A 24557-nucleotide genomic window follows, 5' to 3' on the forward strand; every position below is an offset into this window, starting at 1 on the left:
TTTCTCTTCTGAAACCTGTGGTCCTCAACCAGTTCCATGCCTCTACCACCCGCACTCCACAGCCTGTTTCCGCCGATGAGGTCTTTGAGGTTAAAGACATTTTCGCCATAAAAAGGCTAAGGGGAAAAACCGTTTTCTTGGTCGATTGGAAGGGTTTCGGCCCTGAAGAGAGATCTTGGGAACCTCGGGAGAACATTCAGGCTCCCTGGATTTTGGCAAGATTTCTTTTCAACCTTGGGAGAGGGGCGCGTAAGGGGGGGTACTGTCACGTCACCGCCGCCCGCGTTCCATCCGACTCACTGGGCCACCGCTCCCCGGCGCGTTCCCGTCGGTGCCTCGGCTCCTCTGCCGGCGCTTGCGGCCTCCCGGGCGCGCGGTCCCCGCGGGTCCCGACGGGCATGCGCACTTCCTCTCTGAACCCGTCGCCTCTCCTGCTGGTAAGGAGGACCCTGACCCGGAAGCTCCTTCCCACTCTCCTACATCAGGCCGTCGCTCCCTAGTGACGTTGCCTGATCGTCATTGGAACTTCCCTGTGACTCTGGCCCCACACTTGCTGGTGTCCTCTCCTGATCCCTCTGCGCGGCGCCTGCCTACCTACACCTAGCGCTGTTATCTTCTCTCTCCTGTGTCTGCAGTGGGACAATCCTACCCTGGTCCAGTCTCTTGTTCTCCTGCCGTCCTACCCTGGTCCAGTCTCCTTGTTCCTGCCGTCCTACCCTGGTCCAGTCTCTTGTGCTCCTGCCGTCCTACCATGGTCCAGTCTCCTTTGTTCCTGCCGTCCTACCCTGGTCCAGTCTCCTGTGTTCCTGCTGTCCTACCGTCCTACCTTGGTCCAGTCTCCTGTGTTCCTGCCGTCCTACCTTGGTCCAGTCTCCTGTGTTCCTGCCGTCCTACCCGGTTCCAGTCTTCAGTGTTCCTGCCGTCCTACTGTGGTCCTGTCTCCGGTGCTCGTGCCATCCTACCCCGGTCCAGTATCCTGTCTCCTGGCCGCTCTACCCTGTGTCTTCGGCTGTCTGGGTACCAGCTGCCGCGGTAATAGTCTTCCCTGGGCCTGTCCCTAACACTCCCTGTATAGGGGGTGGTCCACCTGGTCCACTCGCCCAGAGGAGGTTCGTTGCCGTGGTCCAGTGAATTCACCCTCTGGCACCCTAACAACTATTGTCACATGGAGGAGAAAGTCAGCATCCAATAACATTTCACAAGTATTTAGAGAAGACACGAGATAGACGGTCAGTGCAGGTACCTGGGTATGCGTCTTTTAGACGACTTATTCAGGCTGCTGGCTTTTTGGATTATAATGCGTTTTAAATGATCAACAGCATCACTACACTGCTGAATGGTACCTGTAAAGGAAAGCAAGAGAGTAAATTATTGGGAAATTCAGCAGTTTCAGAAAACAAACTCACCCACTCAAAAAAATAAAATAATCTCCTGTAAAAAATACATTTTAGGGCAAGTGCACACGATCAGTATTTGGTCAGTATTTTAACTCAGTATTTGTAAGCCAAAACCAGAAGTGGGACAATCAGAGGAAAAGTAGAATAGAAACACGTCACCACTTCTGTATTTATCACCCACTCCTGGTTTTGACTTACAAATACTGAGGTAAAATACTGAAAAAATACTGAATGTGTGAACGTGGCCTTAAGAGTTTAGTGGCTAATATTGCTGTTCTGTGCACGAGTTAAGCCCTGATCTAGTGTTAAGCTTTAGCAGGAATCTGTAAGAAACATCAGCCCTCTTAAACCATCTATAAGGACATGGGGTTCATAAACTGTGAGTAAAATGATACCTTGATATCTGAGATCCGATGTCTTATTCCAAAGAAATTCTTGATTTTGTGAGAACCCTGCTGTAAGCCATTGTGGAGGACTTTTCACCTTTCCTCTGTAAGATGATGTCTGCTTATGATTGGTTAACATCATACAGGGGAAAGAAGTACACACCCCCAGAGGCAGACTCTTGGGAAGATCTCTAACCCGACCATAGTTATTCGTTCATTTACATATAATGAAAAACATGGATTTCTCTGTAATAATTAATTAAATTACAGATATCAAGGTAAAATATTAATTTTTCCTACATGCCCATAAAGACAACTTAGGAGTATTGATCCTTCTGATAAATTCTATTTAAGGGAACATGACAGCTGATTGCCTGAACCACAAGCAGCATGCATCTGACACTCTAGCGCTGTCATCTCAGACAGAAATGTTTTACTCTAAAATCTGCAGCATTCCAGAGAAAGCATACAGTTAAAAGACCAGCTGGAGACCATGCGGTTCAGGTGTCGGGAAAGCCACTGTTTGGGCGCATGGCAGAGCTCAGAAGAGAGGGAGCACCATTAGACTTTTTGAACGCAAAATTGGCTAGAATTAATGGCGGCACCATGCTGCGTTTGGAGACCCCCTGATGTACTTAAACAGTGGAATCCCCCAATTCTAACTCCAACCCTAACCCCAACACTAACCATAACCCTAACCACTTCCCTAACCCCAACCCTAACTGTAATACCAACCATAACCACAACCCCAACCCTAATGGAAATAAATACTTTTTATTTTATTATTTTTACCTAACTAAGGGGGTGATAAAGAGGGTCTATCACAGTGATCAAAATGAACCAATAGGAAAAATTTATCGTTGCCGGGTGCTGGACGGCATGTGCCCACCATTTTCTTCCCGGAAGAAGGAAGAAGACACCACCGGCCGGGGACATCACGGGGGGATGCAGGAGGGTCTAAGAACACAAGAGGTGCCTGAGGGGGTGGGGCACCCCATTTCTCTCTCCTCAGATGTGCGATCACATCAGAGGAGAGAGAAATTAAATGGGGAATCAGATTTTTGCTTTTTTGGGCGGTTGTTGCTATTCCGTTAATAACGGCGATCGCAACACTGGGGTCGGTAACACCCCTGGTAGCCGAGACCCCAGATAATTTCCGACGCTGGGGGGCGCTACGCGCCGTTAAAAAGCAGCATTGAGGACTAAGTACCCTTAACTGCTGCCGTTAAAAGGCATATCAGCGGTCATTAAGGTGTTAATACTCTGTAAAGCAGGGGTGGGGAATCTTTTTTCTGCCAAGGGCCATTTGGATACTTATACCATCTTTCGGGGCTGTACAAACTCCGCCTACAGAGTACATCCTGACTGTCACTGGTGTCAGGTCGTAATCTTTCATCGCATGCCCTTCAGTGTTTAGTAAACACTGTGTGTGTGTGTGTGTGTGTGTGTGTGTGTGTGTGTGTGTGTGTGTGTGTGTGTGTGTGTGTGTTAACAGAGCAAGAAGAAATTATTGAGCTGGTGGCAATCAAAATGCAGCTCCCTGCTCAAGAATGCGGTCCCTGAGAATCTGCCAGGGAGCCTGATAAAAGGTCATCGAGGACCGTAAATGGTCTGGCGGCCTGAGGTTCCCCACACCTGCTGTAGAGTTTGCTTTGCAGGAAATGACTGCTTGAAGTCTGGAAGCCATGGACTTCACCAAATGCTGGGCTTCCTCCTTTGTGATGCTTTGTCTTTACTTCAGGTGAGTTCACTTATTGCTTATTTGTGGGTCTTTCTGCCTTAAGTTTTGTCTTGAGCATGTGAAATGATTCTCGATGGGGATGAGATCTGGTGATTGACATGACCATTGCAGAAATATTTTACTTCTTTGTCTTAGCAAATTGTTGGGCTGCTTTTCAGTATGTTTTGGATCATCTGAATTGTACTGTGAGGCGCTGTCCAATCAACCTTGCTGCATTTGGTTGAATCTCAGCAGCAAGTATTGCCCTGTACACTCCAGAATTAATACGGTTGTTTCTATCTTCAGTCACATCAATAAACACTATTGACCCAGTGCCATTGGAAGCCATGAATGCCTATGTCATCACACTGCCTTCACCATATTTTTACAGAGGATGTGGAGTGCTTTGGACCATGAGCCGCTCCAAGCCTTCTCTATACTTCTTCCCATCATTGTGGTACAGGTTGATCTTTGTTTAAGCTGTCAAAGAATTATTTTTCCACAACTGAGCTGGCTTCTTTAGATGTTTTTTTTTGGGGGGGAAAGTCTAATCTAGCCTTTCGATTTTTAAGGCTGGTTAATGGCTTGCACCTCGTACTTAACCCTCTGTTTTTTAAATGTACCAAACTGTTGATTTGGTCACTCTATCTCGCTGTTGGATTTATTCTTCTTTTTTCAGCCTAATGATGGTCTGTTTCTCTTCCTTTGAGAGCTACTTTGACCGCACGTTGCAAGATCACAGCAACAGATTCCAAATGCAAATTCCACACCTGGAATCAGCTTCAGACCCCTTACCTGTTTAATTCATGAGGGATTGACGAGGGAATAGCCCGTGCAGCCCATTTAAGAGCTTTTGAGATAATTTGTCTATTACTTTTAGTCTTTCTAAAAGAGGCAGTTACATAATAAAGAGCTGTAATTCCTAAACCCTTACTCCAATTAGGATGTGAATACCTTCATATTAAAGCTGAGAGTCTGCCCCTGAAGTGCATATTGATTATGTAACTGGATCTTAAATATGTTGTGGTAAACAGCTAAAATGCCAAAAAGTTGTGTCACTGTCCAAATATTTCTGGACCTAACTGTACACACATGTAGGGAAAGACCTGTCACTCAAAGAGAGTGGAGTAGCGGTCGACGATGATCCTACTGATCTCGTCAGCAGAACCACATGGTCTCCGTCTGGCTTTCAAGTTTATGTATTTTTTTTTAAACTATGCATGCAGCGCTTCAGAGTAAAATATTCCTGGTTGAAAGGATGGTGCCAAACTCTGGGGTGGGCAGCCTGAATCAGCTCTCAGGTTCCTTTAAGAGAGTTTTCTGCTTTGCATTATTGCTAATGGTAAGAAGGGCCTCTCAACAATAAATAAAGTGTTCCACTGGTGCAGGTAACTGTAGGGAAATGTGGCAGTAAGGGTTCAATTTTGTTATAATGCCATCACAGGGAAGTTTAGGCATTGCATAGTGCCTAATCAAATCAATAGGTTGGCTGTGTGATGCTGGACATAACAGGTCATCCAGAGTGAAAGACTCTCTTTGTTACCATTCTTCACTCTGGTTATGAGAGGATTCTGAAAAGTGAATTCTCTTGGTCTGACAACACCACTGATGCCTGGTTAAAATAAAAAAAAAAAAAAATTATATATATATATATATATATATATATATATATATATATATATATATCTACTTTGCTGTGAATGACATGCAAGATCCTACAGGTCAACGTCCATACCAACAACTCCTTTGGGAAATACTTTATTTTTCTCTTATTATTTTAAATCCGTTCGAAAATAAAATACCGTACATTTATGCCAGGTTTGGAAGTGACCAGACGAAAACAATTTACGCCAATGTTAGTGAAGGAAAGAATTCAAAGACCTAAGCAGGTAGCCAGAGTTAACAACATTATTGGTACCTGCTTCTCAAAAGGCCACACATAATATAATGGTAGTAATAAAAAAAAGACTGCAATGCAAATAACTAATGTCAGAATGTAAATCTCACCTAAGGATTTCTCGTCTCCATGAGATAATGCCAGACTCTGCATGTACACGACCAAAATCTCAAACACAAATTGTTCCACAAGAGCATCCTCTTCTCTAAAAGAACAGAATGAAGTTAAAATACATCCTCCATCATTGAAGTAACCACCTGCCTAAGGGTTATCAAACCAGAAATAAAATCAGGCAGGGGACATTGCACTCACCTGAATTCTCTGTATATATTGTTGAAAGCAAGAGCTGCTCCTATCCTCTTAAATGCATTGGGATGTAGAGCGAGGCTGTAGAGTCTCTTGAATAGTGACTGTGTATTTACAGGGCTCCGTTCTTGTTCTTTTGGTGTGGTCTGCTTTATTGACCATTTCAAAAATTCTTGGACACATCGTCCTGAAAAATCTCGCAATGTACTATTACCAGGATCCACAATACCATCCTTAAAGATAGAGATGAATTTTAACAACAATGTATCATCAATTCATTAGGCGAAAGATAAAAATAACCACAAATTTCAGATATAAGTTAATATTTATAAAGGTTCTTCATTAAGAAGTCCCTACATCAATTGCTAACTTACCAGCAGTTTTCTTTCAGATAGTATAGAATTAAAAAAAAAAAAAAAAGATGCACCGAGCTGACAAAATAGCCATAAAAATGAGCCATTAAAAAAACTTACCAAAATAGAATCCAGTAAAGCCACAGTGTCACGGCTTTCAAACTTTTTATTATTGGTGAACCAGTGAATGATGCCCATAACCAGAGGTTCATACAACTGTCTTGTTACCTTAAAAGAAAATGAAATGTAACACATGAAATCAGAAGCATCTTCTTATAATCTGCATCTTAAACTCAACAATACCGATGTGGACCTTATACATTAAGTAATGGTTTCTCTGTCTCTTCCTGATGTGGATCTCAATCAACATCTATTTTGTTAGATATTGTGAATATTGTACAGGTGGATAGGAGAATAGGTTTCTTGATTCAATGGTCTAGTATACTATACATGGCTAATTACAGACCTTAAGACCCAAAAACTTAAAGTAATGGTATACAGTTCAATAAGCGATTGTAATAAAATTACAAACCATCACTGATTGTGGAAATTTCATGCTAGACCTTGGAAATCAAGGTCCAAGAGTCTGGAAGAAGAGTGGAGAGGCCACAATCCAAGCTGCTTGAGGTCTAGTGTGAAGTTTCCACAATCAGTGATGGTTTGGGGAGCCATGTCATCTGCTGGTGTAGGTCCACTGTGTTTTATCAAGACCAAAGTCAGTGCAGCCGTCTACCAAGAAATTTTAGAACACTTCATTCTTCCCTCTGCTGGCAAGCTTATTGGAGATGGAAATTTCACTCTCCAGCAGGACTTGGCACCTGTCCACACTGCCAAAAGTACCAATACCTGGTTTATAAACAACAGAATCCCTGTGCTCGATTGATTGGCCAGCAAACTCGCCTGACCTTAACCACATAGAAAATATATGGGATATTGTCAAGAGGAAGACGAAAGACACAAGACCTAACAATGAGGACGAGCTGAAGGCTGCTATCAAAGCAACCTGGTCTTCCATAACTCCTCAGCAGTGCCACAGGCTGATCGCCTCCATGCCACGCCGCATTAATGCAGTAATTGATGCAAAAGGAGACCAAGTATTGAGTGCATTAAGGCTGTGCGCACACGATGCAGATTTGCAGCGGATCCGCAGCGGATTTTACCGCGCAGAAACGTTGCATTTCTGCATTGTGATGTACAGTAGCCTTAAAATCAATGGAAAAAAAAAAAACGCTGTGCAGACGCTGCGGATTTTTCCGCGCGATTTTCCCGCGGTAGAAAATCTGCAGCATGTTACTTCTTTTGTGCGGTTTTCCATCTCCCCTGTCACCAAATCCGCAGGGGGTAAACCGCGATGGTAAACCACACAAAAACCGCATGAAAAATGGAAGAAATCTGCAGGAAAAATGCAGGTCATTTGACCTGCGGATTTCTTCCATTCTGCGCGGAAAAATACGCAGGGCCAAAAAGTCCGTCTGCACTCAGCCTTACTGAACATACATTTCAGTAGGCCAACATTTTTTATTTTAAAATCATTTTTCAAGCTGTTCTTATAAAGTATTCTAATTTACTGAGATAATGACTTTTGTGTTTTCATTGGCTGTAAGCCATAATCATCAACATTAACAGAAATAAACACTCGAAATAGATCACTCTGTTTGTTTGTAATGACTCTATATAGTATGCGTTTCACTTGTATTGAAGAACTTAAATAAATTACCTTTTTGATGATATTCTAATTTTGTGAGAAGCACCTGTATCGCAGTGTTATAAAAATTGTGAATGATTTTGTGAAGCTAGCACGGTCAATAAACCAGGAGGAGGAGGTGGCCAGCCAGATTATTAAAGGGAATCGGTTAGATGGATCAACCCTCCTAACCAGTTTATATGGACATTCATATTACACTGGTGTCTCCCCCTTTCAAAAACATGGATTTCTCTGGAATAAGACATTGAATTACAGGTAAAAAGGGATCATTTTATTGAGCTTTTTATGATCTGCATGCCCCATGCAAACAGCTTCGGAGGGTTGATCCTACAGACAATTTCCCTTTAAGGCATGGTGCTACAGAACACCCACTATGAGCCCAGACCACCTGATGTGCATATTACTTAAAAGGTCATTTTATTAAAAAGTTGCTCAAGTGATTTTGGAACATTATAACAATTTTGTCCTGGATTACGCCCTTTAAATGGCACACACAATGTTTGCAGCAACAAAGCGGTTTGTCAGGAGGGGGTGCAGTGCAAGGTGCGCTGAGTTTCCACAGCAATGAGCCTAGGAAAGACCTACAATCCAAGTTTGCTAGGTCAGTAAACCCTCCTCACAAAATGCTTGTTATATCACAGAGAAAAAAAAATTTCACAAGGTTATATCAATAGGTAAAAACAGTTAGAGGTCGGGGGGCGTGGCCTGGCTGGACATGTGAGTGGCTGCAAGGTGTAAGAGCTGCGGACGACTCACCCTGTATTTATATCCACTGGGCCTCACAACTGCTGAATTTTCGCCGGTACCAACGAGAGTGTGGAACATGCGGGGATCACCGGGTGCTGCAGAGATGGCTGGGGGCATGCATAAGAAGCAAAAGGAGGCAGCGGTGGGAGCTGGTAAAGGAATCCAAGATGGCGCCGTCATGCAGGTTGCAAACACCAGGTCGGAGAGGCAGGCAGCTCTCAGTGCAGCAGAGAAGTTGACAGGCTTTGCGACAACTCCAAGTAAGGCCCCAGTGAGATCGGAGGGCAGGGGGGGGAAGTCACCGCAGCGCAGGGCAGCAGATTCTCGTGCTTGCTGATGGTGGAGAAGATTCCAGAGATGATAATATGGAAATGAACACTTGCACAGAAGCGCCAGCAGAGGGAGCCATGGTACTTAAAGAGATACCTCATCCAGACGGCGAAATTGTTATTCCTGGCAACACAGAACCTACATTGAGGGACGTATTTATGGCTGTGACACAATATGGCTCTACTCTCACATCTTTGGGAACTCAGATGGGACAGATTAAAGAGGAACTATCATTTATGCGTCAGAACATGCAAAAAGTGAGTGACAGGGTGTCGGCAGCGGAGGGTAGACTCGGGGACATGGAGGATGCTTTCCCCCAGGTAACCCGAGACACGCGCAGACATGACCAACAAATATTAGCTTTGCAAGCTAAAGCAGATGACTTGGAGAATAGGCTCATACGGAATAATGTCCGAGTTATTGGGGTCCCTGAAAAAACTGAGAGCAATAACCCCTCAGAGTTTTTCGAGAACTGGCTGCGTGAATTATTTGCATCGGATGGACTGACCCCGCTCTTTGCAGTGGAGAGAGCACATAGGGTCCCCACCAGACCATTACCACCTGGAGCTCCCCCACGGCCGGTACTGATAAAGCTGCTGCATTACAGAGACGCCATTTTGAAAGCAGCACGTACTAAAGGAAAAATTACCTACAATGGCCGCGATGTCTCCTTTTTCCCGGATTATTCCATCGAAGTCTCCAAGCGCAGAGCCCAATTTGGCGATGTAAAGAGACAGCTGCGGAATCTCCAAATCCCGTACTCCATGATTTACCCAGCAAAGTTGAGAGTAGCAGCACTGGGAGAAACCTCGTTCTTCGAACATCCGAAAGATGCGCTTCGTTGGATTGAGCAAAATGAGCAAAGGATTCGCCGGAGTTCATAAAAGAAATGGATTTCATATAAGAGTATTCGCCATCGGTATTTGCTGGTAGTATGTTTTTGGTTTCTTTATAAAGATGTCTATCCACGGCCCAGTGGAACTTTAATACTGTGCACTCTATCCGGTTAAAACAAAGGGTGAAGATCGGCGCGGTAGACTGCTCTTGTTGCACCCTTCTTTTTTTTTTATCCTTCCTTTTTTCGTGGTCGCTTCCTGTACAGCTGAAGGATGGACTGGTGCCCTTGTCCGTTTGTTATTTGCAGAAGGATTTCTATATTGCTGTTTCTTGTGGGGTTTATTTCTTTCTGTTCTCTTTTCTTGGGGTGGGAGGGGTTCGCACGTCTCCTATTATTTGATCCAGGTGCTAATGTGTTAGACAATGATAACTTTATTTTTATATTGCAATTTGTGATGAGTAGGTGGGTTTCCATATATTTATATATCACTATGGTTCAGAAGCAACTATGTTTTATGGGAGGACGTAGTGAGGAGGTATTCAACTACACCATTTGCCTTACAGTAAGATGTATAACAAAGTTCATGTACTATCCTGGAATGTGAGGGGTCTGGGAGACGCCACTAAAAGAGCGGCGTTTGCTCGCACACGGTCCCCGGCGATTGTCTGCTTGCAGGAGACGCATTTAGAAAAAGGGAAAACGGGACTGATAAATAGGGCGTGGGTAGGATCTAGCTTTCATTCTGCTTTCTCCAGTTATGCTAGAGGAGTAAGTGTTCTAGTTCATAACTCTATACCATTTGAACTGATAACATCTCGCGTGGACAGGGAGGGCAGAATGGTGGCACTTCACTGTAAACTAATGGCTAAGGAAATGATACTGATTGGAGTGTATATTCCACCACCCTTTAATACTAAAGTGCTGGAGATGATAGCAGCATTTGTAGATAAGATACCGAATGTGCCAGTAATATGTGTAGGGGATTTTAATAACATTATACACCCATATTGGGACAAACTTAGACAAGGGGCGGCGACGGCGGATGCTCATGAGTCGAAATTTGGGGTACTTATACAGGAAATGTCATTATTGGATGTATGGCGTCATAAGAACCCCAGGGAAATGCAGTTTTCTTGTTATTCTAAAACACAACACATTATCGCGAATTGATATGGCCCTGGGCACGGAAAGCATCCTTGCGGCAGTAGAAAAAGTGGAGTACTTACCTAGACTTTTATCTGACCATTCCCCACTAGTAATTACTATTAATTGCTCCGTTAGACTTCCGTTAAATGTCACTATGTGGTCTATGAATGCTTTCTGGCTTCAGGTTATTGACTTGGAGTCAATTGGGATTTCCCTGAATAGGTTCTTTGAGGAGAATGAGGGTTCAGTTAAGCAAAGTGTTCTTTGGGATTCTATGAAGGCCTGCCTAAGGGGAAATCTAATCCAAGCTTTTAATAGAGCCAAAAAAATAAAACTGAGCAGTTTGGGGTTTTCCTTAGGCCTCTTTCACACTTCCGTTTTTTACAATCAGTCACAATCCGCCAGGTTTTGAAAAAAAACGGATCCTCAATTTTTTTTTGAGGATCCGTTTTTTTCCCATTGACTTGCATTAATGGCGGATTGTGACGGATTGCTGTCCGTTGCATCCGTTTTTTGTGAGGATCCGCCAAAAGTTGCTGTCCGTCACCATCCTCAAAGATTTGAAAACGGAGCTTGCAACGTTTTTTTCTCTGGCGGATCCTGCAGACACTGATTTAACCCGAATTTCTTTCTGGGTGCCGGACAAAACAAGAAAAAAATTCATTCTCTCTCATTCTCATTCTCTCTCATTCATATTCTCTCTCTCTCTCATTCTCTCTCATTCTCTCTCATTCATATTCTCTCTCTCTCTCCTCCCCCCCCCCCCCGGCCAGCGATTCCTTTAAATTTCTTCATTTTCAGGATCCGTCTCAAAACGGATCCTGTGCCATCCGTTCACATCAGTTGAGAACGGATCCGTTTGTCCGCCTTTTTGGCGGATTGTAACTGATGCAAAAAACTGAAGTGTGAAAGAGGCCTTAGGGATAGAGTGAGTACTACAGAAAGGCAGTTTGTCCTGACGGGAGCGGAGGAGGACCTGCGGGAATGGAAGGGGGCACAGACGGCTTATAATACCCACATTCTGGAAAAGGCCAACAATAAGAGATTATTTGCTAGACAACGGTTTTTTGAAGAAGAGAGAAAGCAGGACACTTGCTGGCTCTTATAGCAAAAGCGCAGAGAAAAACGGCGTTTGTTGGCGCTATTAAGGATACGACAGGTACAATTGTTAATAGTCCATCTGAAATGCTGTCAGTCTTCGCAGATTTCTATAAAGATTTATTTAACACTAAACTGGCCTGTACTAAGGAGCAGATTAAAGCATACGTAGACACAATACCAATCCCTACTCTTTCGGAGGTAGATCGGGCCTACCTAAATGGACCTATTACTTTGGAGGAATTACAATTGGCGGTGGAGTCAATGGCCAATAATAAATCACCGGGTTTGGACAGTCTGCCCCTGGAGGTCTATAAGAAATTTGGGGGTGTCTTGCTACCACAGCTGTTGACTACTCTTGATAGAGCTTTTGAGGGGGGAAGGTTACCAAGGTCTCTGAAGGAGGCGGTGATAGTTGTAATTCCGAAACCGGGAAAAGATCCCCTGCTGCCAGATTCTTACCGGCCAATTTCACTGCTGACCACTGACATTAAAATTATTGCAAAGGTTCTTGCTTCTAGACTTAGTAAGGTAATAACAAAGGTGATACACAGGGACCAATCCGGATTTATGCCTGCGAGGTCTACTGCGACAAATATCAGACGATTGTTCCTTAATCTGCAGCTACCAGTGGATAATCCGGGCAATAGGGTCATATGTTCATTGGATGCGGCCAAGGCTTTCGACTCAATAGAATGGGAGTATTTGTGGGAAGTTATGAATAAATTTGGACTGGGCATAAACTTTATCTCATGGGTTAAGATGTTATATGACACGCAGTCGGCTAGAATGAGAGTGAATGGCGGTTTGTCAGCTCCCTTTGAGTTGCATCGAGGCACGAGTGCCCTCTGTCCCCGCTGCTGTTTGCTTTGGCCATAGAGCCTCTTGCCATACTCATTAGAGCCCACACGGACATACAGGGGTTCAGGAGGGGACAGACTGAGGAGAAAATAGCCTTGTACGCGGACGACACATTACTATTTCTGTCAGAGGCCTCCTCGTCCTTAAAGGTGGCGATGGATGTTATTGGTGATATTGGTAGCTACTCGGGACTGACGATCAACTGGAATAAGTCGATGCTGCTGTCAGTTGATGGGAACAAAGATAATGAACACATTTATATAGCATCAGGTCTGCGACTGGTCTCGGAGTTCAGGTATCTTGGTATTAATGTAACAGGGAAGGTGGGAGAGTATGATAAATTAAATCTTATTCCGGTCCTAGAAAAGTTTCAATCGAAGTTAAACATATGGGTAAAATTACCGCTGTCAGTGGTAGGACGAACGAATTTACTTAAGATGATTTGGATGCCACAATTATTGTATATTTTACATAACTCCCCAGTGTGGATACCACAAAGGTACTTCTACAAAATTAACAGTTTGTTCAGGGAATTGATCTGTGGGAAAAAAAACCACCACAAATTAAATTGGAAGAACTGCAGAGAGGAAAAGGGGAGGGGGGGCTGGCAGCGCCAAATCCCTGGGCATATTTTATAGCAGTTCAACTGCAGCATATTAGAGGGTGGAATGATCCGGGAGGTGGGAGGATACAAAAAATATTATTATAGCAATTCCTGGAATTAGGGGACCTATATGGAGCTCTGGAGGCACGATTATTTGCCATAAGGGGGGGAGAAAACACCAACACTATTGCTGTTGCATAAATTGTGGTGGAAGGTAAGACTTCTGCAGAATATACAAGGTATTTCACGATTTACTTTGATTTGGACTACTCCATGGCTCCCAAATTTACATAAATTACAAGGATTCAGTATGTGGGAGAGAAGGGGAATTCGAGGATTTGCTCAGATATTAGAGGAGAACGGGGAGCTGAAGGAATTTGTACAGCTACAGGGGGAGTTCGATCTACCCAAGCAGGAGTTTTATAGATATTTACAACTACGACACGCATGGCGAGCAGAGGGTGGGCAGCTGGAGCAGGGAATCCCACAAAATAGGGTTATAGATAGAATAGCCGGGGTTGAAGGGTCAGGGGGTCTGATTTCGATAATCTATTGTATGGTATTGGATTTGATGCTTTCAAAGTTTCCGTCGAAGTCCAAGGGAAAATGGGAGGGGGCAATAGGTCCTATTGAAGACGATCAGTGGTTGGAAATTTTGGAGAGGGTACCGGACTTGTCCCTGAGTGAATCCCATCGTTATTCACAGATACTACTGTTACACCAAAAATACAGAACTCCAAAATTCTTGCATGATATTGGACTCAGAGACAACCCTATGTGCAATAGATGTAAGACTCAGTCTGCGGATCTTATTCATATGATGTGGTCTTGCCCCAAGTTGGATCGTCTATGGGAAGAAGTAGTTGATATCATTAACAAAGTTTATTCGGGGGGGTTGAACTGCTCACCTATGGTATGTGTATTGGGGTATGTTGAAGATCTAACGACAGATGAGTATGGCAAAATAGCGGTGGCTAGAATGCTATATATGTTTAGAAAGTTGATAGCACAGCACTGGTTGGATGATCAGACGCCCTCCATTCTGGAATATATTAGTAAGGTGAACTGGGTGATTAACATGGAAAAAGCAATTTACTTGGAGAGGCTGTATCGGAAAATTTGAAAAGATTTGGGCATTATGGATAGACAGCTCGGGCCTTGCATCCAGAGAGTTACAGAGATTCCGATTAGGTCTTATTTGAGTGTACCTTTGCTGAATTAAAGAGAAGTCTTGTCTATATGTAGCACATTTGGAGCCTCTCTTGTATTTCTAATTATTGTTATTCAAGGAGACGTGACATTGACGCTATATAATATGTTTATTTTTGTTAAGATGGGGGACAATTCAATTCAGGGGGGAGGGGGGTGGGGTAAGGGGACTACGTTCCCCTGGGTTGTTATACCTGTTTTGTTGGAAAATGTTCAAATAAAAAATATCTGATTTAAAAAAAAAAAACCAGTTACAGCTCAAATAAATCAATTGACATCATTTTATCTACTATATAATCATCTACTTCTGTCTGTCTCTCTGTTTGTAACGGAAATCCCGCGTCGCTGATTGGTCGCGGCCAGCCGCGACCAATCAGCGACAGGCACAGTCTGGCTGCGAATTGGCATGGAACTCAAACGACGCATGCCACCCCTACTGTCGGGAGATCTGCAGCACTAGCCGCTGATCTCCCGACGGTTGCCTCGGGTCATCTCCTGCCGCACGGAGGTCAGCGGCGACACAGCCGGGAGATGACCGGCGCTAGCCTGATTGGTCGCGGCCGAGCGCGACCAATCAGCGACAGGTGCAGTCCGCCCGCGAATTGCCGCAGGATTTGAACCACGCTTTTCTGATTGGTCGCGCCCGGCGACGAATCAGCGATATTGGCGCGGAATTTAACCCTCACTCACAGCGCGACTTAGTTCACTCATCTTTACTGATGTTCTGTCTAGAATACCCAATGCGTTAGAATCGGGCCACCATCTACTATTCAATATAAACTGCTTTAACTGTGGAAAAGTAAAGAAAAATACATATTACAGGTCAACTTTTTCCTAACAACCTGCAGAACAAAGTTATTGTGTCATTTAAATCAAATGTGAACAGAGAACAAATGTAAAAAAGAAATCCCTAAAAATGAAAACTACAGAAAAAAAAAAAAAGTGAGCCTGCATGTTTACCATGCATGTCATATGACTACATAGGATATGACATAAAATGCCAGAATTTGTAATTACCGCCGGCAATGAATAAGGATTACCAACCGAAATGTGTTTGCTCATTTTGCACATTCCTTTAACCACATGCATACTGTTGTGATTTTTTTAGATTTTTAATAAAGATTTCTAATTTTATTGAAAACGTACACACTGAATTTTATTCCATTTTTCGCTTGTACTTCACACTGTAGGTTTCCTTGTGTGGAATCTTCCAAGTGGTGAGCTGACTCTTGTCTTTTCTGCATGTTTACCATTCCATAAAAGATGTAATCTTTGCGAATAGATTTTTGTACCCCAAAAGGTTGCCGTTAAAAATACAACTTACCACACCCAAAAAATTTTTTGACATATAATCCAAAGAAAGTAAGAAAATTATACCTGATCAACATCACAGGCCAACAGAAGCAACACAGGAAATGTACGCTTGTATAGTCTGTACATCGGAGGGGGCCCTTCTCCGGCATCAGGCATTTGAGATGCTTTTCCCAACATAAACGTAACCATGCTATGTAACAGTTCACATGCGGCAACCTAAAGGAAACCAGAACATAACGTGTTAGAAAGAACAAGCTGTACGGAAAGATGATTAAAGACCACAAAAAGTACTGACATTTCTTCTATCCAGATTCAGAGTACCGCTATACTACACATGTTAAAACTACCACTATATGATAGAAACACTGCTTTAATACACAAAACAATGATACGAATGCGTTGGGAACAAGACTTCGTGGCCCTTACAGCTGCAATCAAAATTCTACTCCCCCCACTGCAAATTAGTTTGTACATTTTTCAAATAAAACTTTTTGCTGTTTGCGCTATACCAATGAAACAAATACAATCTAGGTAGCGCACCAGAACTAATATATAACAAGTGGTTTTTCCACATTTATCACAAAATGCCATTTCTACTGCCTACTGAAGTCTCAGAATTACTCAGGACTGAAGATGCGCTGGTCACGCACTGCTATCAGCAGATAAGGTGTCCACAGGAGAAGAATGCAGCTTTGATTGTGGCTGCACTAACAAATACAACAGGAGAACATGTAATACTTATACATTATTAAAGGGAACCTGTCAGCAGTTTTTTGCTACCTCATCTGAGAGCAAATCATATAACCATATGCATATATACTTAGGATGAGAACAATGGGTCTAACATGAATTACACATTTATTAGATATACATTAAAACCTTAAACAAGGCCTGTATCAACCAAACCAAAATGTGTGATCGAATACATGACACTTCTGAAACTCACTTTCTAAAGCCCAAAAAGGAAAAACACTTCACAAACAATAATCAGAAAAAATCAGTACTAATGAATCCCTCTTCTAGACCTAACTGCAGCACCTACCTAACAGCACAGGTTGGCCACTGTAGAATCACGAGAATGGCGCCCCGATCCATGGTGGCTTTCTCTCCGTAACCTTGATATCCCTAAGATAGCAGTGGGGTGAAAGAGGCAAGTGTCCAGCAACTGTTCTGGCATCTGATAACCAAAGACTGTTTAATGCCAGTATCAGAAACAAAGTGACAATGTGCAAGATAGAAAAGTGACTGTGCAACGCAATAGAAATAATTTTGATAATCAGATGACCTCTGATAGTTACCAACAGCTAATACACTGATTGTTTCCCTAAACCTCCCACCTGCCTGTCCTTCGGAGGTTGGCACCCTATATGATGACGCCTGTGGCGCCCCCACTGCTCGATGGCTTTCCCTTATTCTGTCTATAATCAGAACCAGTCAAGGTTAATAAAAAAAAAAAAAAAGGGGGGGGGGACAAAATGAACTGATTCAAGCAGGAATTGAGATACAAATGCAGTGGTAAATAAACAGAGGGAACCTGGATTCATGAAAACACTTTGCTGTTATTAGGGAGAAGCTTCTACGGACACACGGACTATTGAATGAATGGGGATGTCAATTTGTTTGCACGCCAATCCAGCTGCATATACTGTATATCTGCCACTGACCATAAAGTATACATTTCTTTTCTTGTGTTATAAACTGAAGCAGTTTAAGCAAAAAACAAAAAGCTGTATTTGTAAACCTGCTGAACATAAGCCAAAAGAAAGCACCTTTAGACCCCATCTGCATTATAAAAAATGACTACGTACAGTAAAGATTTAGTTGACGTTTTTCATACAAAAATAACTTGAGTATAACCCATTTATCATATTCTTAGAAATATAAAATGCAACAATTAACACATTACTTTTGTCTGTCTGTCACTTGCAGAAAGTGCCAGATCTGTGACACGTGGCAGAAAGGTGTCCAAGTAGATCTCCGGTTTCAGATCAGCAAATGGTACCGCAAAACTCAGTCTTTTCTCTGTGTCCCATGATACATGAGTCTTTATCATTTCTTCAGTAGATGTAGCTTTTGAGGCAAAACAGATGATAATGAAAAATTGCAATAAGCAAATTCACATAACTTATGGAAATTACACAAGGTTGCTAAGTGATGCATAATACATTTGTTGGATCTAAACAGGTCAATTGAATTTGATACTGCTTCACGTAATAATTTTCCACCATTAGATATGTCCATAGGGAACATAGCAAGGCAAATAGGTAATTTGGTAGCAGATCTGGCAGAAATCTTTTACATTATAAAAATTGCAAAAAGGAAAATGGGCCGATGAAAAATTTTGAGCACCCTGCATGGTTAGTAACTAATATAACTCCCTTCTTTTGCAAGTATCATGGCTTGTAAACACTTTTTGCATTCAGCCAAGAGTCTTTCAATTTTTGTTTGAGGGATTTTCATGAATTTTTATTTGGAAAATTCTTCCAGTTCTGTGAGATTCCTGGGCCATCTTGCATGCACTGCTATTTTGAGGTCGAGCAACAGATTTTCATTGCTGTTCAGAACAGGGGACTGTGAGGGCCATTGCAAAACCTTCATGGTTCAAAGACTTTCATGTAAGCGCTATATAAAAATAAAGATTATTATTATTATTTCTTCATTTTCATAGATTTTTTTATTTATTATTACTTTTGTCAGATTTTTAGTTGTTTCTGTCACCATTGTGAGGTTTTCTGTCATAAAACAAGGGGTACCAACAATTTTGACCACGTGTGTATATGGGGCCCATTCTGTATTGAACAATATATGGGGCCTAACATATTCTGTATGGAGCATTATATGGGGTTCATTATATTGTATGGAGGATTATATGAGGCTCATTATACTGTATGGAGCAATATATGGGGCTCAATCATATACTGTACGGAGCAATCAGCAGGAGTCTGCATAGTAACCTCCACACAGTGTCAGGTCGGCACCGTTATACTGAAAAAAATGATACCTTGGTTGATGAAATCCGTCTTGTGGCTGTTTCTTAATCTTTATTTTCAGTTATGTGTTAATGATATGCTCGTGCCCTAAGGCGGGGTTCATATATGTGATGCTCTGATTAGCTATTCATAAAGCAGACTGCTGACAGATCCCTCAATGACCTGCCCCCTAGTTTGCATAATGAATACCATCACATACTGAATTAAAAAAAAAAAAGCTTCCCTCTGAGGGAACTTCTCTAGATGTGTATTCAGCACCTTGAAACCCCAGATGCTTCCCAGAAGTTTATAACGTTGAGCTGAGAAAATATGAAAAAAACCCTAATTTTTGACACAAAAATAATTATTTTGCATATACACAAGGGTAACCAGAGAAATTGCACCATACAATTTGTTGTGCAACTTCTCCTGAATATGCGGATACACCATATGTGGGGGTAAACTACTGTTGGGCTCACAGCGGGTCACAGAACGAAGGAGTGACGTTTTGGAACACAGACTTTGACGTAATGGTCTGCCGGTGTCATGTCTCGTTTGGAGAGCCCCTGATTTGCCTAAATAGTGAAAAAAAACACAAGGGACAACATTTTGGAAGCTGGAGCCCTCAAGGAATGTATCTAGATGTGTGATGAGCACGTTGAACCCCCCCAGTTGCTTCACAGAAGTTTATAATGTAGAGCAGAGAAAATTAAAAAAAAATCAAATTTTTCCCCACAAAAATGTTATTTTAGCCCCAAATGTTTTATTTTGACAAGGAGAACAGGAGAAAATGGACCCCAAATTTATTTTGCAATTTCTCCTGAGTACACCAATACCCCACATTTGGTCAAAAACTACTTTTGAGGCACAGTGCAAAGCTCAGAAGGGAAGAGTTCACATTTTTGCTGGACTGGATTGAGCATGCCACGTCACATTGGCAAAGTCCCTGAGGCGCCAACCTGACAATGTCTGTAGGTTACTAAGCACAATCCTCCTGACAGGTTCCCTTTAACAAACAGTAACAGCTCTAATGATGCTACTGTTTGGTACCTGCTAAGTAATCAGCAGCTCTGGGTTAGTGCAAAATTGTGAGATCTGTCATTTTCACTGGGAAGAGAGTCGTGGAGTGTTGTGGGATCTTGTTCTACATATCGGGATCCGATAGCCTGGTAGTTCAAAATGAACTTTTGCTAGAAAGTCGGGTCGTTTAGGGGGACATAAGAAGCACTTGTAATAATAATAATTTTATTTCTATAACGCCGACATATTCCGCAGCACTTCACATTATAGAGAGGACTTCTACAGACAATAGACATTACAGCAAACCAATAAACACATAGATCAAAACAGATACCAAGAGAAATGAGGGCCCTGCTCGCAAGCTTACAATCTATAAGGAAAAGGGGAGACACAGAAAGTGGGTGGTAACAATTGCTTTTATTGTTCAGACCAGTCATAATGTAAGAATCGGGTGTTCATGTAATGCTGCATGAACCGGTTATCAGCATAAGTATGTAATCATACAGACACAGAGGGCTAATAAATGCATAAAGCATGTGAGAACATGATGCGAGGAACCTGGTTATGGTAAAAATTTTGAATGAGCCACACAGGGATAGTTAGGTTAATGTGTTGAGGCGGTAGGCCAGTCTGAACAAATGCGTTTTTCGGGCACGCTTAAAACTGTGGGGATTAATAGTATTATCCTGGGTAGTGCATTCCAAAGAATTAACGCAGCACGTAAAAAGTTTGGAAGACGGGAGTGGGAGGTTCTGATAATTGAGGATGTTAACTTAAGGTCATTAGCAGAACGGAGGGCGCGGGTAGGGTGGTAGATTGAGACAAGGGAGGAGATGTAGGATGGTGCTGAGCCATGGAGTGGCTTCTTTTGCAAATAAATGTTACTTAGAAATATCATTAGTTTGAGGCTGCAACTTTTTTCATAAATAAAGGGAAGCCCCAAATTGGGGCTAGGAACAGAACAACCAGCATAAGAAAAAAAAAAAACTATCAGGCAATTGAAACAATATACTGAGGCACATGGGAGAACCTGCAGGGTCGCTTTATAACGGATTGGGGTTCTATGAGAAATAGACATCTAGATGTGGGAACTTGTGCAAGGGTCAAATTTGGTAGCCACTGTATTCAGGTTTTGGACATACTATAGTGTAAGATGCACCCGAGTTATCAAAAGATGAGAAACACATTTCCTATTAACTAAAACTCCCCTTTTAGTGCTGGGGATTAGAGCAGGGAGGGTTAATATTGGTTAATTTATTGTTTTATAACATTTGCTGCCTTTTGAATAAACGAATGTATATCCCGGATGCAGTTTAAAATGATAAAACAATGTTTTTCATAAACAAAAGAAACTTACCTGTTACTAGGCTGCGATTAATATGTCCTCCCAGACTTCCAAGTAATCTTACAACTCTACTCCTTACTGCTGCCAAAGAGGATTCATCTTTCTAGAAAACAAGCAAAAATAGGGATTTTTGTGTACTCACCGTAAAATCCTTTTCTCCGAGCCATTCATTGGGGGACACAGAGACAGTGGGTGTTATGCTGCTGCCACTAGGAGGACACTAAGCAAATCAGAAAAAAAAGTTAACTCCTCCCATGCAGTATACACCCCGCAGCTGGATGAGATATCTCCAGTTCAGTGAAAAAAGCAGTAGAAGCTTAAACCGTCAACAGTAAAGAACTGTGTCAAAACCTAAGAATGCTACAAATGAGCCAGTAGGCTAAACAGGGCGGGGGCTGTGTCACCCAATGAATGGCTCGGAGAAATGGATTTTACGGTGAGTACACAAAAATCCCTATTTCTCCTATGCCTCATTGGGGGACACAGAGACAGTGGGACGTCATAAAGCAGTCCATGGGTGGTGAGCATACATCTGCTAATACCCCATGTACCTCTGAGTTAAGACTGAGGTACTGCCGATTGCAGGATGCGTCTGCCGAGAGCTTCATCAGCAGAGGCCTGAGAATGAATTTGGTAATGTTTTGAAAAGGTATGCAGACTGGACCAAGTCGCAGCCTTGCAGACCTGTTCTGCCGTGGCCTGGTGCCGAATGGCCCACGAGGCGCCCACTGACCGGGTAGATTGCGCCTTAATCCCCGCAGTGACAGGCGCATTCCTGACACGGTAGGATTCCTGAATCGCAGAGCGAATCCACCTGGCCAGCGTTGCTTTGGATGCAGTTAGGCCTTTCCTATGCCCCTGAGGAAGTATGAACAGGGCATCTGACCTGCGGAAGGGAGCCGTCCGCAAGATGTACCGTCTCAGCGCCCTAACCACATCCAGGGTGTGGACGGCCTTCTCAATGCAATGGACTGGTGCCGGACAAAAGGAAGGCAAAACAATTTCCTCGTTGAGATGGAAAGAGGAAACGACCTTGGGCATGAAGGACGGGGACGTTCTGAGAACCACCTAGTCCTGATGAAAATTCAGGAACGGAGAACGGCAGGACAGAGCTGCCAATTCTGAAACTCGTCTGATTGACGTAATGGCTACTAGAAAGACCACTTTCCAAGAGAGGGTGGTCAAAGACACGTCCTGCAGCGGTTCAAAAGGCTGCTCTTGTAGGGCCCCGAGAACCAGGTTAAGGTCCCATGGTTCTAATGGATTCCTATAAGGAAGCGCTACATGGGACACTCCTTGAATAAACGTCTTGACCTGAGGTTTGGTGGCAATTCTTTGTTGGAAAAACACTGACAAGGCCGAAATTTGGCCTTTGAGCGAGCTAAGCGCGAGGCCTGATCTTAGTCTGGATTGAAGAAACTCCAATATGCTCGCGATGGAGAGTACCAGAGGGGAACGACTATGATCCTTGCACCATGAAAAGAATATTTTCCAGGTGTGGTGATAGATATGTCTGGAAACGGGCTTCCTAGCACTAATCATGGTGGAGATGACATCGGGAGAGAATCCAGCCTGTGCTAAAATCCAGGATTCAACAGCCATGCCGTCAAAGGCAGAGCCCTGGAGTTCTGCTAGTAAATCGGGCCCTGAGAAAGCAGATCAGAGCAATCTGGAAGCCGCCAGGGAACGTCAGCGACTAGCTGTATTAGTTCCGCATACCATGCTCGGCGCGGCCAATCTGGCGCGACTAGGATCACAGGCACTCCCTCTGCTCTGATCTTCTTGACGACCCTCGGAAGTAAGGGAAGAGGGGGAAAAATGTACGGAAGCCAGAATCGGTGCCATGGCAGCACCAGGGCGTCCGCTCCGATGGCGCATGGATCGAGCGATCGGGCAATGAACCGAGACACCTTGTTGTTTAGCCTGGAGGCCATGAGGTCCACATCCAGAGTCCCCCAATGAAGACAGATCTGGTGAAAGACCTCTGGATGAAGAGACCACTCTCCTGAGGCAATGCCTTGGAGACTGAGAAAATCTGCCGCCCAATTTTCCACACCGGGGATGTGAATTGCTGAGATGGAGGAGTGGTTGGTCTCGGCCCAATGGAAGATGTGACTCACTTCGTGCATGGCCATCTTGCTCCGGGTACCTCCCTGGCGGTTGATATACGCTACAGCCGTGGCGTTGTCTGATTGGATCCTGATGTGGTGACCTGCGAGGAGATGGTGGAAACTCCGTAGAACTAATCTGATTGCTCGAATCTCTAGGATGTTGATGGGGAGACGTGATTCTTGGGTTGACCAACGACCCTGTGCCGTGTGGGGACGAAAGACCGCACCCCAGCCGAGAAGACTTGCGTCTGTGATTACTATCAACCATCTTACTGGGAGAAAAGACCTTCCTTGAATCAGGGAGGACTTCAGAGTCCACCACTTGAGGGCTTGCCTGACCCGCAGGGACAGAAGGATCAGACGGTCCAGGGAGAACGGGTTCCTGTCCCAAGCTGACAGCAATTGGTGTTGTAAGGGACGAAGATGGAACTGTGCAAACGGAACTGCTTCTATGGCAGCCACCATTTTTCCAAGAACTCTCATGTTGAAACGAATGGAGTGAGAAGCTGGACGGGAAAGAGTTCGCACTGCCTGTTGTAAAGCTTGCGTCTTTTCTGGAGGGACAATGACCAACCCGCGGGAAGTGTCCAAGATCATTCCTAAAAAGGAGATTTGATGAGCGGGTTCGGGGAAGACTTTGCAAAGTTTATCTTCCACCCCAGGCGTGAAAGTGTATTTAATGTTATCTCCACAGATTCTTCGCAGGCTGAAAGGGATGGACCCTTGATGAGCAGGTCATCGAGATACGGTAACACTACTACTCCTCGAGAGTGGAGAATGGCCATGACAGCCGCCATGACCTTGGTAAGACCCTGGGGGCAGTGGCGAGTCCGAAGGGCAATGCCACGAACTGGAAGTGTTCCTCGTAAATTGCAAAGCGAAGGAACTGTTGGTGAGACGGGCAGATCGGGATGTGAAGGTAAGCGTCCTTGATGTCGATGGATGCTAGGAACTCTCCTTGCTCCATGGAAGCGACTACTCACCGGTGAGATTCCATTCGGAACCGCCGAACCGTGAGGAACTGATTTAACAGTTTGAGATCCAGAATGGGACGCATCAAGCCATCTTTCTTTGGAACCACAAAAAGGTTTGAATAGAATCCTCTGAACCTCTCGTGATAAGGAACTGGAATGATGACGCCATCCCTTAAGAGAGCTTGAACAGCCCGAAGGAAAGCTCTTGTCTTTCCCTTGGGCGGAGA

General features: G+C 43.6%; 1 protein-coding gene across 2 annotated transcripts in view; it reads right to left on the minus strand.

The window, feature by feature from the left end:
- PRKDC (protein kinase, DNA-activated, catalytic subunit) overlaps window positions 1-24557 on the minus strand; it is a 503687-nt gene that overhangs the window by 321527 nt on the left and 157603 nt on the right. For both annotated transcript variants that reach the window (XM_073583775.1, XM_073583776.1), the window contains exons 23-29: window positions 21258-21348; window positions 17818-17981; window positions 15975-16127; window positions 6180-6287; window positions 5713-5939; window positions 5511-5605; window positions 1244-1343 (exon numbers count right to left, since the gene is read on the minus strand). In XM_073583775.1, coding sequence (XP_073439876.1) covers window positions 1244-1343; window positions 5511-5605; window positions 5713-5939; window positions 6180-6287; window positions 15975-16127; window positions 17818-17981; window positions 21258-21348 — 938 coding nt within the window. The remainder of the gene's footprint in view (window positions 1-1243; window positions 1344-5510; window positions 5606-5712; window positions 5940-6179; window positions 6288-15974; window positions 16128-17817; window positions 17982-21257; window positions 21349-24557) is intronic.

This window comes from Dendrobates tinctorius, unplaced genomic scaffold (genome assembly GCF_039654945.1).
Source record: "Dendrobates tinctorius isolate UK_male_01 unplaced genomic scaffold, ASM3965494v1 ptg000081l, whole genome shotgun sequence".
Lineage (NCBI taxonomy): Eukaryota > Metazoa > Chordata > Amphibia > Anura > Dendrobatidae > Dendrobates > Dendrobates tinctorius.